A 15535-nucleotide genomic window follows, 5' to 3' on the forward strand; every position below is an offset into this window, starting at 1 on the left:
TGGTTGTATGTTCTTTCTCTATAATATCTAGGCTGTCTTCAATCCCTGAGATTCGATCTTCTGCATGGTCTAACCTGCTGTCAAGACTCTCTACTTTGTTTTTTATATCTTTTCCTTCTAGTTGGTCAGCTTTGATGGCTTCAAGTTCTTTGTTGAAGCTCTGTTTTAGGTCTTGTATGAATTTCTTTACTTCCTTAATTTGGTGTTCAGTGTTTGTCCTCAAATCACTTAGTTGATTGGTTATGGTTTCTTTGGGCTCCCATTCCTTCTGTTGGGTTCCATTCAGCATTCCCTTTGTGGTCTCCCTGACTTCCTTCAGCTCTTTGTTAATGGATTCCATGAATGCCTTTAGTGATCTTTGTGTGTTCTCTACCTGGTCTCTCAATTCTTGTATTACTCTTTGATTAGCTTCCTCCCGTTTGTGGGATTCCTGCAGATCTCTTTGAGTATTCTCAGCCTGCTCACGCCATTCCTCCCTTTCTCTTTGAGTATTCTCAAGTTGTTCACGCAAATCCTGTATCAGTTTTTGAGTAGCTTCCTCACGCTTATGATATTCCTGTATAAACTTCTGGGATGCCTCCTCTCTCTCCCTGTCACGCTCATACAGAGTCCTTTGTACATTGTCAAACTTTTCATTTATCATGTTTGCCAGCAGTGTTTGTAGAGCTGTTTGGGAACTCTCCTCTGGATTATTCATTATCTGTTCTAACCCCTGATTATCAAGATTGGGAATTGAGATACCCGAATTTGCAATTTTTGTTGTGTTTTTCCGGCTTACTCTGCCCATTTGAGATGAAGATAGCACCAGTTTTGTGCTAGAACACTATCTTAAGGCAACCATCAACCAAAGTTTGCATTTGTACAGTCAATAGTCTACAGATACAATCTAGTTCAACAGATACATCTATTCGACATCAAACAACTATATGTTAAAGGACTTCGAACCACAGAGAAGAATTTGGAAAACCAGAAATTATTAGGGTTAGGGAGAGATGTGGGTAAAAAATAGGAATAGATTGGTGTGGGGAGGCACAGGGAGAGTTAACTATGTCCTAATCACAGTGCAGGACATAGGTTGGGTAGGATGCAAGTAGAGAGAGAGAGAAAAAGAAGAAAGGCAAAGGGGAATGAAAAGAGACCAGAAAAAAAAATAGAAACGTAAAAATTAATGTTATTTTAGAGATTAAAAGACCATCTATTTATAGAGGAATATGAATATGTTGAGAGAAAGGGAGGGACATAGAGGAGATGTGGAAAACTTTAAAATAATGCTTAAAATATTATATAGGTATAAAGAGGTAGTACTGCTATTAATGAATTTAAGTCTCAGAGGTTTTGAATTGAGTAATAAGTTTGTGGGTTAAGTGTGTACACAATGGGGGGTAGGGTCTACTGGTTAACTATGGGTTTATCTGAGGATGTGCAGGACAAGAGTTAAGTCACATAAAGAAGAACAAAGAGGAAAAGATGGAAAGGATAGGAAAGTGAGAAGAAAAGATCAGAAGTTCAGTAGAGCTAGACAAAAAACAAAAAGATAATTAAGAATGAAAGAAAAAGAGAAAGAAGACAAGAAAAGAAAGGAAAACACACATTCACGTATTCCTAAAATAAAAATTATAAGAGGAGAAAAGAAAAAAAAAAAAAGTTAATGGAAAACAATTATTTTTTCAGAAGAGGCAAAAATTAAAGATTAATAAAAGTTTTAGAAAAGCAAAAAAAAATTTTTTATATATATAAGGTAACAAAAAACGAAGAAAAAAAACAAAACAAAAAAAAAGAAAAAAAGAAAAGAAGAAGAAGAAAAAAAAAAAAAAAAAAGGTCTTTGATTTTTTTTTTTTGGGGGGGGAGGGGTGGGAAGAGTCCTGTATCTCCCTTTTGTCTGTAACCAGAGTGTGGCTGGAGTCTCTGGTCAGCTTGAGGTCCTGTGGCTTGACTGGTTTCTTAAGTCAGTTTGTTGGAACAGGCAGAAAAATGCTCTGCTTTACCCAAGATTTTGAGATTCCCCCTCCCAGGTTAGTTTACTGGGAGGGTGATCTGTTTTGAGAATCACAAAAGAGGGGGATGCAGTGATGAGGCTAGGTTCTGGGTAGAGTTGAGGCCTTTCAACAAACAGTAGCTTTTCCCTGGGGCTATTTTGTGAAAAAAACTCACAGCACCCAGCCTGGAGCCATTCTCAGGGTTTCTGTTTTTCAATTGATTGTGGAGGCTGCTAGAGGGAGGGGCAGCCTCTGGCTCTGGTTACCCGGTGAGGAGAGCCACTCCAATGGCTGGCGCCTGAGCTGGGTGACTTTTCCCTGGATGGAACTGAGTCTGTGAGGTCACTTCGCCGTTAAGTTCTTGTGACCTGCTAAATGACTCGTTTAATTCCAAGGCCTGAGCTGGAGCTAGCCGCTCCTCCGAGCTTTGTCGGTATCCAAGATGGAGATCACCGGTGCTGGGGGGGGGGTGGCCTTCCCTCCTCTGCTCCCTGGGAAGGAGTGAGGAAGTGGGGCTACTCACGCCGAGTCTCGGATCCTGGGTCGTCTCTGGTCTGCAAAGTGCAGGATGAAGTTGTCCGCTCCTTGTCGGTTCTTGCTGGTGTTGAGTAGAATCCGCTCGCCCGCTGCGTCTGGCTCCTTCGTCCCGGACTCTCTGTGTGAGCGCTCAGGTATGGCCGCAGCTGTGGTCGCCGCTGCGACCCTGCCGCCGCAGCAGCAGCTGCTGGCAGACGCTCAGATGTGTCTGCTTGGCTTCCCCTCTCTTGACTAACTCTCTGTCCTGTGATGGCACACTTGGTGTGATTCTCTGGCTTGGGACTGTTCACTGGAACTATGAAACTGTTTTCTATGCAAGAGCTTGTTCAGTTTCCAGCTTCTCCTCCGCCATCTTCCCGGAACTTGCTAATTACTTTTTAACCATGAACCATCTTTGCTGTGATTATTTTCAAAGTGACTTAATTGTAAAAATAGCCATTTCTTTCCTCATAGAAATGTTCAGTAAGAAATTCAGTAACAAATGTGATATCTTTCTGAGTCATCTATTAACAAAAAGGGGCAAAAAGAAAACAAATCAAGGTAAAAAGTAAGCTTCCCAATAATTTGCCTGAATCCACAGTTTGGGCCTGGGTGCAGGTGAGTGGGCTGTGGGGAGCAAGGAGGAGGCTGGCTGTTCTCTAAGCTCACTTTCAGGGAATGCTTCTTTCCACATCCTCACAGAAAGAAACTGCTCATTTCCAGGCTTCAACTTAGGTACAACATTTAAGTACTTATATTTCAAGGAAAATAAAAATGCGTTTAAGACTTAAGGCATAAGATATAGAACCAACCCAGATGCCCCTTAGTAGATGGAGTGGATCAAGAAAATGTGGTATATATACACAATGGAATTCTATGCCTCCATCAGAAAGAATGACATTGCCCCATTTGTTAGGAAATGGAAAGTCTTGGAAAAAAATTATATTAAGTGAAGAAAGCCAGGCCCAAAGAAACATAGGTCCCATGGTTTCCCTTGTTTTCAATACTTAGTATATGTCTGAGTCAAGCCAAAAAGGTCATATAAGTTGATGTTAGGGAAATGAACCCTAAGATATGTATTCAAATGTTTGTTTTTTCTTTCATGCGATTGTTTCTATCACATTTACAAGATTATTTCTTTGTTCATTTGTATGTCCCCCCCCCCCCCCCGACGGAATAACCCCTGCTATCACTGTATTTGATGTTGTTATAATTTGTGGAGGGGAAGGGAAAAAACAAATCATTTAAGTAGGGATACAGGTGGACCCATTGCAACAATGAGATGTACAAGGGCTGGGAAGGTGGCTCAGTGGTAGAGCGCTTGCGTTGCATGCATGAGGCCCTGGGTTCGATTCCTCAGCACCACATAAGCAAAAAAAAAAGCTGGAAGTGGCACTGTGGCTCAAGTGGTAGAGCGCTAGCCTTGAGCTGAAGAGCTGAGGGACAGCGCCCAGGCCCAGAGTTCAGGCCCCAACTAAAAAAAATGAGATGTACAAGTCATATGTCGAAAACGAACTTTACAACTTTGGTGGGGGGGAGGAGGGTTAAGTGGGGGAGCGGGGGGGGGGAGGGGGAGGATGGGATGGGAAGGGGAAACAAAGGAGGAGGCTACAATGCTTGATAAGAAGTGTACTCATTATCTTTCCCATGTGATTGTAACCCCCTCTGTACAATATTTTCACAATAATAAAAAGACTTAAGGCAGTTAAAGAGTATAAGGATGCTATGTTGTAAGAATTATAAAACCTCATTCAAACATGAAAATTGTAAATTCAAATATCCATAACAGTATTCCTCGAGATGAAAATATTATGCAAACACTCAAATTTCTTTAGATAACAAGCCCAACGTCCTGTTATCTAACTCTGTAAGAGTACCAAAACCATGAGCAAGGCTGAGCTCAATCAGGACAATAGGTAAGGAAATTACACAGGTGTCCCCTGTTATCTGAGAGATTGGTTCTAAGACCCCCACAGATAACACAATCCACAGGTGCTCAAGATCTTTATATAAGAAAACACATCCTCCTGTACACTTTAAATCCCATTTAGAGTGCTTGTAACACCTAATACAATGTAAATAACTATTGTTGTATTGTGTAAGGAATAGTAAAGAGAAAAACAAGTACATATATTTGGAACAGATGCATTATTTTCAGAATATTTTTCATTGGTGGTTGGTTGAATCTACTGAGATGGAACCTGCTGACACACAGGGCTGGCCATACGTACTTCTGTGCATACCTTATTCAGCTCAGGAAGCACATGGTCTTCGGTCATTCTCAACATGGCTGGAAATACAAAGTTAAAAATTATCTTAAACGACTGGGGGGGGAGGGGGGGTTTGATTGGGTGGGGGGGAGGGGGGAGGGTGGGAAGGGAGGTGAAGGGTAAAAAAAGGAGGAGGCTGCAATGCTTGGTAAGAAATGTGTGCATTATCCTGCCCATGTAATTGTAACCCCTCTGTACAGTATGTTCTCAAATAAAATAAAATTAAATTAAAAAAAATTATCTTGAAATGTAATTTTTATTACAGATATACCTCAAATACCAAATGAGGTTTACTGAACTAAATTTTCCATTTGAACAGTTTCTTTTTACTACAAAAAACTTTCTCTTTGAACAATTAAACTAAAGATGAACTAAAATCTGACTTAATCAGGATCTGAAATATATACAGGATTGTTGGTCCTCACCCCAAACAAAACCTTATTGATTATGCTGCTGGGGGCAGAGCAGTAAAAATGCCTTCATGGAAATTACATTTTACCAAAAAAATACAACAAAGTTATAACCTCGTGTCAGTGACAAAGCCAGGGTGACAACAGTGTCACATTCTGGAGATAAGAACTGAGCAGTTACTCACTGCTCTTCTACTGCTGATGCTTAGTTAGAGCACGCAATAATTATAAGTAAAACTAAACCACTAATCCCATCAGAGAAAGGATTTCTAAAGTCCTACTTTTAATATTGCAATTTATTCTAATTAAAACTCAGATCTGCAACAAGCTAGCCTGAAAAAACTCCAGTTCCCTATTCCAACTATCAATCATACAGTTGAAAAAAAGGAAACAAACAAAAATATCCAACCAAGAATTCAAGTAACTTAAGATCACATTCAGGTTTTAAACAAAAGTAACTATAGTAGAGTGATAAGCATAAAGTCTGCTTTTGTAATATTAGAACTGAACAGCTGGACACTTTGCAGTATTAGCATATCAAAAGGAATTTATCTTGTATTTCACTCTAAATTTTAACAAATATGAGACATAAAACTAAATGTTGCATATGTTGGAGAGAAATGTTTGTTTCATTATTTAAAGAATATACTTCACAAAAATAGCAGTATAAATGGGCCTAAAAAAATGCAAGTATCTCAGAGTGGTGATCAAACCATCTCATGTGAAGTCAACAGGTATTTGTTAATTAAACTGCCTACCCAATGGCAAAGACGTAGTACGGCATTACAAAGAAAGTCCTAAAGTAGTCTGTGTACCACTTAGCAAGGGCACCACTGCCCATGAAAATGTAATAGCATGGTCCCAGTTCTGTGCTGTCACTGATTATCTGTGACTCCTAGGAACTTCAAAGAGGCTAGCCTGACTACATAACTAAATGTGTAATTTTAGATGATTTCAATCAATTCAACAGCCACAGGCTAGTTAGTGGTTACCACCATGGACCACACAGCTCCAGAGACTGAAGAACAGAGTGTAAAATGTAACACAAGCTACTGAAGGGCTTTTTGAAAATCTTATACCCGTGCCCAATATATAGCAAGGGCTCAAACACTCAATTTTAACCTAAGGAAATACAGTTGTCCCTCGCTGTATTGTAGCTTCATTGCATCCCAGGTTTAAAAAACAAAACAAAACAAACCAGAAATAGTGATCCCTCACCTATCATATAGTTACTTTCCAGAGCAATAAGTGAACCACAATAGAGCATGGGATTTTCACCTATCACGGGGGTGTCTGGAACTTAACTCCCAAGATAGGTAAGGGATCACTGTACTAGTGAGTGTAAGGGGCACAGGTGTTACAAATTAGCTTTAATACTTCTATGGGGGAAGCATGGAGTAGGTGAAATAGGACTGCCATAGATGGACAACAGTTGAAGCTGGGTGAAAGAAGGAAACAAGGAGGCTCATTATACTATTTTATAAGTATTTGAAATTTTAACAGACTAATTCAAATCTAAGATGTATTTCCACAGTTTTCAAAAGTGTTAAAACAACAATGTTAAAGTTAACTTACCCACATAAAGCCACCAGAAAAATGCCTTGAAATTCTTTATACTAATGTCTATAATTCTAAAAAGATAAACAAATCAGAAAAAAAAAAGTTCATGTAGTACTGTTCAACTGTCACAGAGTAAAATAAACCTTACTGTTCTTCTTTGTCTTGTCAGGATTTAAGCCCTTAGAAGAGCAGATTTTACAAGCCAAACATTATTACATTCCTAAAATTAAGGCAATCAAAAACAAAACACATCTCGATTCTTTCAAAAAATTAAGCAAATAAATGATCCTATCTGGTTGTAACTGTGTTTCCAAAAAACTGAATCTTTCCCAGCATTCTGTGACATATGAATTCTTTTCCTAACTCTGCAAGTAAGTGAGGAAAAAATTTTCCCACATTATTTTTTGTTAAAAAATTACTAATCAATAAAAAAAAAAACTGACTCCAAGAGGAAGTTACTACTATAAACTTATGTTATGTCACAATGTCTGATACCACTGGACATCATTTTATGAAACTGATTTTTTAGTCCAATAAATAAATGAGGTCTCAAAAATTGAATTCTCTTGGATTTGACACAAATGAAAAAACGTTAAGTATTATAAATCAAACTCATCTTCATTTTGGTGAACTTTCTGAATACAGAGATGAGTTCAATTTTTATAAACTCTTTAAGTTTACTTCTATGTGATAATTACAGTAAGCAAATAATACCTGTACTGATTTTCCTTGAGGTCCTAAGACCTGAACCGGGAGCCTGTGCATACTAGACAACAGTGTGCCAGTGAGCTACGTTCCCAGCAGTACAAGTATTTTTTTTTATGTTTCATAATATCACTGAGAGGTAGATCAGTATCAATCACCCTACTAGGAAATCAAAGATTGCAGCACTCCTATGTTATCAAGTAAGGTAACTAACATTCTCTTGCAGCACCAGTGAAAAACAAAGTTTCTCTGTGTTCTACCTAACTAATACCTTCACCCCTACCTAACACAACCAGACCACACTAAAGCCCTCCCCCACTGCTCTGTTCCTCCATCTGTAACCCTTCGTAGTGACATTTTTTCTACTTAAGAGGATCAAGAAGTTAAATACTTTCTATTCATCGTGAGAGGTAATCCTAGAAAACTTAGTATATCATATTTGCTCTCAGCAAATGTAAATTCCAAAAATATTCCAAAACACAGGAAAAGCAATGTCATTTCTCCTCTCACTTTGTCTTCTGAGCAAGTGCTGGAGCTTTCACTTTCTAGAGCCCAATTATAATGACAGTGAACAGGAGGAAGCATATGTATTATAAACTTAGAAAAATAAAGAGTAAAGAACAACTTAAAACTAGTTTCAGAAGTACTGAATACTGGTGAGTGACAAAGTTCCCCAGGAGAAGCCAAGTGCAGACAGCTCAAAGAGCCAACAGCCAGGAATGACAAGAGAGTCTGAGAAGCTTGGTGCTGGCGGTTCACGCCTCATCCTAGATACTCAGGTGGCTGAGATCTGAGGCCTGCAGTTCAAAGACAGCCCAGACAGGAAAATCCAGGAGATTCATAAACTCCAACTAATCACCAAAAGCCAGAAATGGAGCAAATGGTAGAATGCTAGCCTTGAGAAAAAAGCTCAGGGATAGCACTCAGGCCTTGAGTTTAAGTTCTGAGACTGGCACCAAAAAAAAAAAAAAGAAAGAAAGAAAAGAAAAACAGCTCAACAGAAAGTAAAATGTATTCCTAAACTGTATCTTACTGTACTGGACATACTAGCCAAATATAAATAGATTAAAAACTGAATCAAAGTTAAATTTCGTAGACTTGAAACTCTTTGTATGATTAAATAAACTTACAATCCTTTTGCCTTAGCATACCAAGCACTGGGATTACAGGTATGTGTGTAAGGTTCTTATTAATTTCAAATGTAAATATTCACAATCAATAGCATCTAAAAGGAAATAAAAAATATAAAGAAATAGTCCTTGTTAAATAAGTAAACTATATCTAATATATTCTGTCGAGATATTAAATCACTGCCTTCAATTCCCATAGCATCCAGTCCAAGGGGTTTGTATTTTTGCTTCCATGAAGCCATTCCTTTCAGTTCACTCAAATGATACAATAAAGACTCTGAGCCACTAGCACAACAGGAGACATAGTATCATTACTTAGTCACAGGAGACATAGTATCATTACTTAGTCACAGGAGACATAGTATCATTACTTAGTCACAGGAGACATAGTATCATTACTTAGTCAGGGTGGTAGGCAGTGGTAGACAGTTCCAATTTTTCAGAAATAAAAATTTAAGGTAACTATTTAATTTTCTTGCCATTAAAAAAATTGTATCTCTAGTTCTGTAAACATAAGCACAATCATCTGGCTATCATCTACTGAAATGAATATACATGACAATACGATTAAATTTTATATGAACAAATTGTGTTTCACAGTCCTGGCACTATCTGGGGGGAGGGGCCATGCTAGGGATGAAGCTAGGGCCTTGCATAAGCTAGCAAGTGCTCAACCACTAAGCTACCCCTTAGCCCCAATCTTGGCACTTTAAAGACAGCCAGTAGGCAATCTTGTTCACCCATATCTACCCAATACTAAACAAATAGTTTTTGAGATCCAACTTTGTGTCAGACATTGTGCTAGATGCGAGGGACAGAAAGCTGACAAGAATCAGGTCCTTGTGACCACAGAAATTACAGCATAACAGGGGAGACAGGTCTCAACCACATGATCATACAGTGTAATCTTCCCAATGGCCATAAATGCCTTGAGAGGAATGCATAGGACAAGGGTATAAGTGTAATATGAGTTAATATGGGGACTGGTGAAAAAATATGGGGACTGATCCAAAAGAAGGGACCAGGAGCATCTGTGAGAGGTATTCTATTGGATTTACTAAGGAATACACATTCTACAGGGATGGGGATATAGCTCACTAGTAGAATGCTTGCCCAGCATATACAAGACCCTGGTTTTGACCCAGAGCATTGCAAGAAAAGGAAAAAGAAGAGTAAAAAGACCAGACATTTGTGGAACAAAGTACAGAAAGACCAGTGCAGAAGGCATTACATAACGGGCTGTATACAAATTTAAACTGAACATTCAGCATCCGCTTGTAAAACTGTCACTCAAGCAGCTATGGAAAGGAACAACACGAGACCTGGAACACTAAAAGGAATCGTGGCTCTGCCATGTACTATCTTTGGGCCATCCATATAACTAATTCAGTTTCATCCTGGTAAAATGAGACTCAGAACAAAATTCTAGGGTGTTGAATTGAAAATACACAATATGTTTTACAAGATAAAATATACAACATACTCAATTTTCTCTGTGGAACAAAAAAAGGAATATACGATCTATTTCAAAATATACCTTATAGTTTAGTGGGGGGATCCAGATGGGAGACTTGCTTGGTGAAAAGATAGTGAAAAATTATTTCATGAAGCAGAAATAATCTTTACACTTGAGTGTGCCAAGATTCCCCTTCAAATGCCAATGCAAAAATTTCAGCTAGGCACTATTCACAATAAATAGCCAAGATATAGAAACAACCCAGATGCAGAGAAATGGATGGAACTAAAATGAATCAGTGTGAGTGATGTAAGACAAGAGCAGAGAGATAAATAGCACATGTTCTTCCTGATATGAGGATGTTAAAATCCAAAACACAAGGAAATACGACAAAGTAAACAGGACTCAAGAAACAAAGGACATCTACTTAATCTGCCATATAATTTCTAAATGACTCCATGTTCTTGACCTCATATAGGGTATATATGTGCACACATCTAAGGGAAGCTAGGAGGAGGGCATGGAATCAGAGGGAAACAGGTGAAAAAATACAACAGAGGAACCCATCAGCTACACTGGACATTGATGAAAATGAACTAAAGAACTCAAGGGAGGGAGGGAATGAGAGGGAAAGAGGGAACAGCTAACACTAAGCAAAAGGAAAGAAATATATTTATCACCCAAAGCAGAAGAAATATTGTCAAAGCTTATAGAATTCACAAACTTTATAGACCAAGATAATCACAATTTGCCTTGCAAAGGTTAAAATGTGTTTGTGATTTTAACAAAATATCACTATCCTACAGTACTATGAAATTTGTTACATTTATATAATCACTTAATCTCACTAAAAATTATTATTAAAAAATTTTCAGGGTAGTGGCACTGTAGCTCAAGTGGTAGAGCGCTCGCCTTGAGCTGAAGAGCTGAGGGACAGTGCCCAGGCCCAAAGTTCAAGGCCCATGACTGACAAAAAAAAAAAAAAAATTCTGCTAGGAAAGATTCCAGAAGAAAATGCCAGACAATAAAGGTAAATTTTCAGAAAGACCAAAGCAATGCCCATCATCTTTATACCTCTGCAAATGACTTATAACCAACTTCTGAATACTGGAATATGATGACTTTAACAGCACCTTTACAGTTAGCTGGTTCACCAAAAGGGGCTGAAGTTCAACACTACAATGAAAAAGGATGGTTTAGTCATTTCTCCATCTAAAATCTGTACACATTGCTTAAAATCATAGATTTTAAAGAAAAAACAAGATTTTGGAACAAAGTAAAACTACTCCCAACAAAAATACAGCTTTCTTAAAAAAATACAACTTTCTTTTGTATACAAAAATAAACAAAAACATAACCCTAACACACTTAAGTACACATGAGGATACACTGCATATTAAAAAGGACTTAGCTTAGTAAGGCAAAGGGCAATGCTCACTAAGCCATATTGTACCAATCTAAGCATTTAGGAAAAAGATGGCAGAGGTTTCCACAAAGCACCATGGAAATCACATCTGAAACACGGGAGGGAATAAATGAAAACCATAAAAAATAATTCCAGAAGTAAATACAGATTAACCTTTTCATGCTCTTAAGATGGGGAAAGTTCTAAGATACCAAAAAGAAAAAGTTTAGTTTGGCAACATAAAAACTAAAATTTCTGTACAAAATGATCACATTAACCCAAAAGGGTGTATCCAAAAACCTGGAGATCTATACTCCTAATACTCTTTTTATACCAGAATTTTCTATTTCATTTGGACAAATGAATTATTCATTTTTATTTACTTTTAAAATAAATTGATTTAAAAAGGGGAGAGAGAGGTGAAACAGGGCATCAGTGGCTCATGCCTATAATCCTAGCTACTCAGGAGGTTGATATCTAAGGTTTGTGATTCAAAGACAGCCCAGACAGGGCTGGGCTCAGTGGTAGAGTGCTTGCCTTGCGTGCATGAGGCCCTGGGTTGGATTCCTCAGCATTACATAAGCAGAAAAGGCCTGAAGTGTCGCTGTGGCTCAAGTGGTAGAGTGCTAGCCTTGAGCTGAAGAGCTCAGGGACAGAGCCTAGGCCCAGAGTTCAGGCTCCAGGACAGAAAAAAAGACAGCCCAAACAGAGAAGTCCCTGTGAGAGTCTTATTTCCAGTTAACCACTCAAAAAACTGGAAACAGGGATGTGGCTCAAAGTGGTAGAGCGAAAAGATCTTAAGGACAGCATATAGGCCCTGAGTTCAAGCCCTACAACCAATCGGGGGAGAAGGGAGGAAAAGGAGGAGTTTATTACCTTGCCTTCCCCCACAACAGCAAGTGCATAAATTCATCCTGTACTGATGTGGTTGTGTTCTTTTCCTAGATAAAATAAAAAGAAATATGTGATACATGTTTTGCAGCTTATAAAGTACATCTACTCACTGTTCTTTCCTCTGTCTTCTCTCAAGCCCTTATATACAGGAAATATCTGAGGTTCAGTGACTGGAGACAACCAGTCAGCTGTTTCAATAGCTTCCTCATTCCCAAAGCCCACCCACTGCATTAAGTTGTTCCAATGGTGGAAGAGTCAGCTATGGATCTGATATGGTTTGTCCCCCAACGGTTCATGTATTATGATGCTGCTGAGGTAGTGGAATCTTTAAGAGGTAAGGCATACTGGGAGGTGGTTAGGTCACTGGGGGTGCTGCTATGTGAAGAAAATGTAGTTCTCATAGGAACCTGGTTAGATCCTGCCGAGTGAGTTATTCTAAAAGAGCAAGAACACCCTTCTCTACTTTCTGGTTCCTGGGTCACAAAGTGATCCCTCTGCCAAGATGCCATCTCCCAGAGGAAGAAAATAACAGAGCCACACAATCTGGGACTTCTAGTCTACAAAACCTCTTTTCTGTATACATTACCCAAGTTCAGGTACTTTGTTATAGTAACAAAACCTACTATAGACTCCTTTTTGCAAATATTTTCTGTGAAAATAGTCGTTAGGCCAAGCTGTCTGAAGAAATTATGGTCTTAACATTTCATAAATTAAACTGACCTTTCTCATATAGCATATGAAGCAAATAGACTTTTAAACTCTTTCCACAGGAAATGTCAGTTACATTACCTGCACAAACTTAGTGAGACGAGAATTCATCTGCATCAGTATTTCTTGCCATGCTTCACACATACATGTCAGTGACAAATTTATATACTATTAGCAAAAAGAAGAAAATATTTTAAACCCACATTCTACCTAATATGTGCTTCTTAAGGTCACAAAAAATCCAGAACTTACTTTCAACCACCCTAATTAACTTAGTTAAGCCAAAGGAAAAGAGAAGACCATAGCTAACCTTTGGTAACTTCTTTTTTTTTATTTCCAATTGTGGGGCTTGAACTTGTGGTCTGGGGACTTCCCTGAGCTCTTTTGCTCAAGGCTAGCTCCTTACCACCTTGAACCACAGTGCTACCTCCTATTTTCTGGTGGTTAAATGGAACTAAAAGTCTCATAGACTTTACTGCCTGGGCTGGCCTTGAACCATGATCCTAAGATCTGAGCCTCTTAAGTAGCTAGGATTATAGGTGTAAGCCACCAGGGTCTAACTATTTGGTAACAACTATTTTTACCAAAGAATCAATGATTCTTAGAACTTTAAAAAGGAACTTTTTTTATACTTAAATTTTATTGTAAAGGTAAATTACAGAGGGGTTACAGTTACATAAGAAAGGTAATGAGTACATTTCTTTTTGCACAGTGTTACCCCTTCCTTCATTTCAAAAGAACATTTCTGTACCTAGTAAAACAAACATCTTTTACATTTTATTATTTAAGCTGTGTTTTATTACACTGTCAAAATGTTCATTTGTTCAACTATTAAACTGTCAGAGGACCCTTAAAAGATTTCGACCCCTAGTTATGTTTGCCATCAAGTAAATTAATGGCTGTGGTAGAACAATAATGAAAAAAATGGCCTGAATTCTTTACAGTTCTTCTATCCTGACTTATTCTCCTCACCTTGCACCTGGCTGCCCTATAACTTGCTCTAACTGAACATAGCAGAAAAAACACTGCTGAGGCCAGGGCCTTCAAGTTGTTTATACATCTTGACTTGTACTTTTTTTTGAGGGGAGGGAGAGGGAGACAGGATCTTGTTATATAGCCCAAGCTTGCTATATAACTCAAGTTGATATTATAATATTCTTGCCTGAGCCTCCCAATTGCTGGATTATAGAAGTGTCCCACCAACCACAGTTCAACTTACACTCTTATTTATTTAATTTTTTGCCTGTCCTGAGCTTGAACTTGGCCTGGGCACTGTCCCTGAGCTTCTTTTGTTCAAGGCTATCACTCTGCCACTTAAGCCACTGCTCTAGTTCTAGCCTTTTTTGTGTACATGGTACTGAGGAATCGAACCCAGGGCTTCATGCATGTGAGGCAAGCATTCTACCACTGAGACACATTCCCAGCCCTCAATGTGTACTCTTGAAACCTTTGCTGCCACTATCCTAGAAAAAGCCCAGGACTAGCTGGCTAGAAGATGAGGGAAGCAGGGCAGAGACAAAGCCACTTCAGCCAGGGACACATATCAGCTTGCATGATCAGGCTGGGTGACGTGAGCCATACCAGGTACAGATCACCACAACTTTCTGGCTGAGTTTAGTCCAAACTGCTAACCTACAAAATTATCTACTAATTTGGGGTATCTTTCTTATGATCAAAAGCTAAAATCATAAAAAGACTATTTTATTTGCAATAAAGTATAAGTAACATTAACAGGAACATTTAAAAGATTGACTGTTTTTTCCCTTTCATTTGGAGGTGATAGGATTGGATGAGTAGATTAATTAAATTACTTTTTCTGGCTTTAATAAATATTGTAAGATTAGCAGAATAGAAATCCAACTGCCTTCAGTTTTAAAAAATAAAATTATAAAGGTTACAGTAAATACTTCTAGAAAGCAAGTGATGAATAAATACCTGCAACAGAGCTGAAATGTGAATAAACTTCCTGGCCATCCGAGTTACTTCATGTAAGAAGGAGTAGAGCACATTGGTTTCAAGCTGAAAAACAAGAATAAATTGAGTCATAATCAGATGTATTTACTTTTTTAAAGATAAATTGTTCCTGTAAAACACACACACACACACACACACACACACATACACACACATGTGCATGCGCACACGTGTGCATCCTCTAACTTAAAGAGGAGCAAAGATGTAACTCAGTATCAGGAAGACCAAATCAGAATTCTGTCCCCTTTGAAACATAACCAAGTTGGAGGCATCAGAACCAAGGGAAGGCATCAAAAGGCATTAAAATACTACTGGTAAAAACAAAGAAAATACCCCTTACCAGTTGTATCACACAGAAGTTGTCATTAAAAAAAAAATCTATTACTAGCTGGGAATGTTGCTTAGTTGTAGAGTGCTTGCCTAGCATGCATGAGGCCCTAGATTTGATTCCTCAGTACCACATAAACAGAAAAAGCCAAAAGTGGCACTGTAGCTCAAGTAGCAGAGTGTCAGCCTTGAGCAAAAGAAGC

The 15535-nt window shown here is 38.4% G+C and overlaps 1 protein-coding gene across 1 annotated transcript in view; it reads right to left on the reverse strand.

The window, feature by feature from the left end:
• LOC122128263 (anaphase-promoting complex subunit 4-like) overlaps positions 1–15535 on the reverse strand; it is a 55733-nt gene that overhangs the window by 16468 nt on the left and 23730 nt on the right. The window contains 9 exon segments of the mRNA XM_042702523.1: positions 2934–3017; positions 4737–4783; positions 6749–6804; positions 8472–8484; positions 8750–8853; positions 11099–11200; positions 12306–12370; positions 13113–13199; positions 14967–15057. Coding sequence (XP_042558457.1) covers positions 2934–3017; positions 4737–4783; positions 6749–6804; positions 8472–8484; positions 8750–8853; positions 11099–11200; positions 12306–12370; positions 13113–13199; positions 14967–15057 — 649 coding nt within the window.

This window comes from Dipodomys spectabilis, unplaced genomic scaffold (assembly GCF_019054845.1).
Source record: "Dipodomys spectabilis isolate Male_0828 unplaced genomic scaffold, ASM1905484v1 ptg000327l, whole genome shotgun sequence".
NCBI lineage: Eukaryota > Metazoa > Chordata > Mammalia > Rodentia > Heteromyidae > Dipodomys > Dipodomys spectabilis.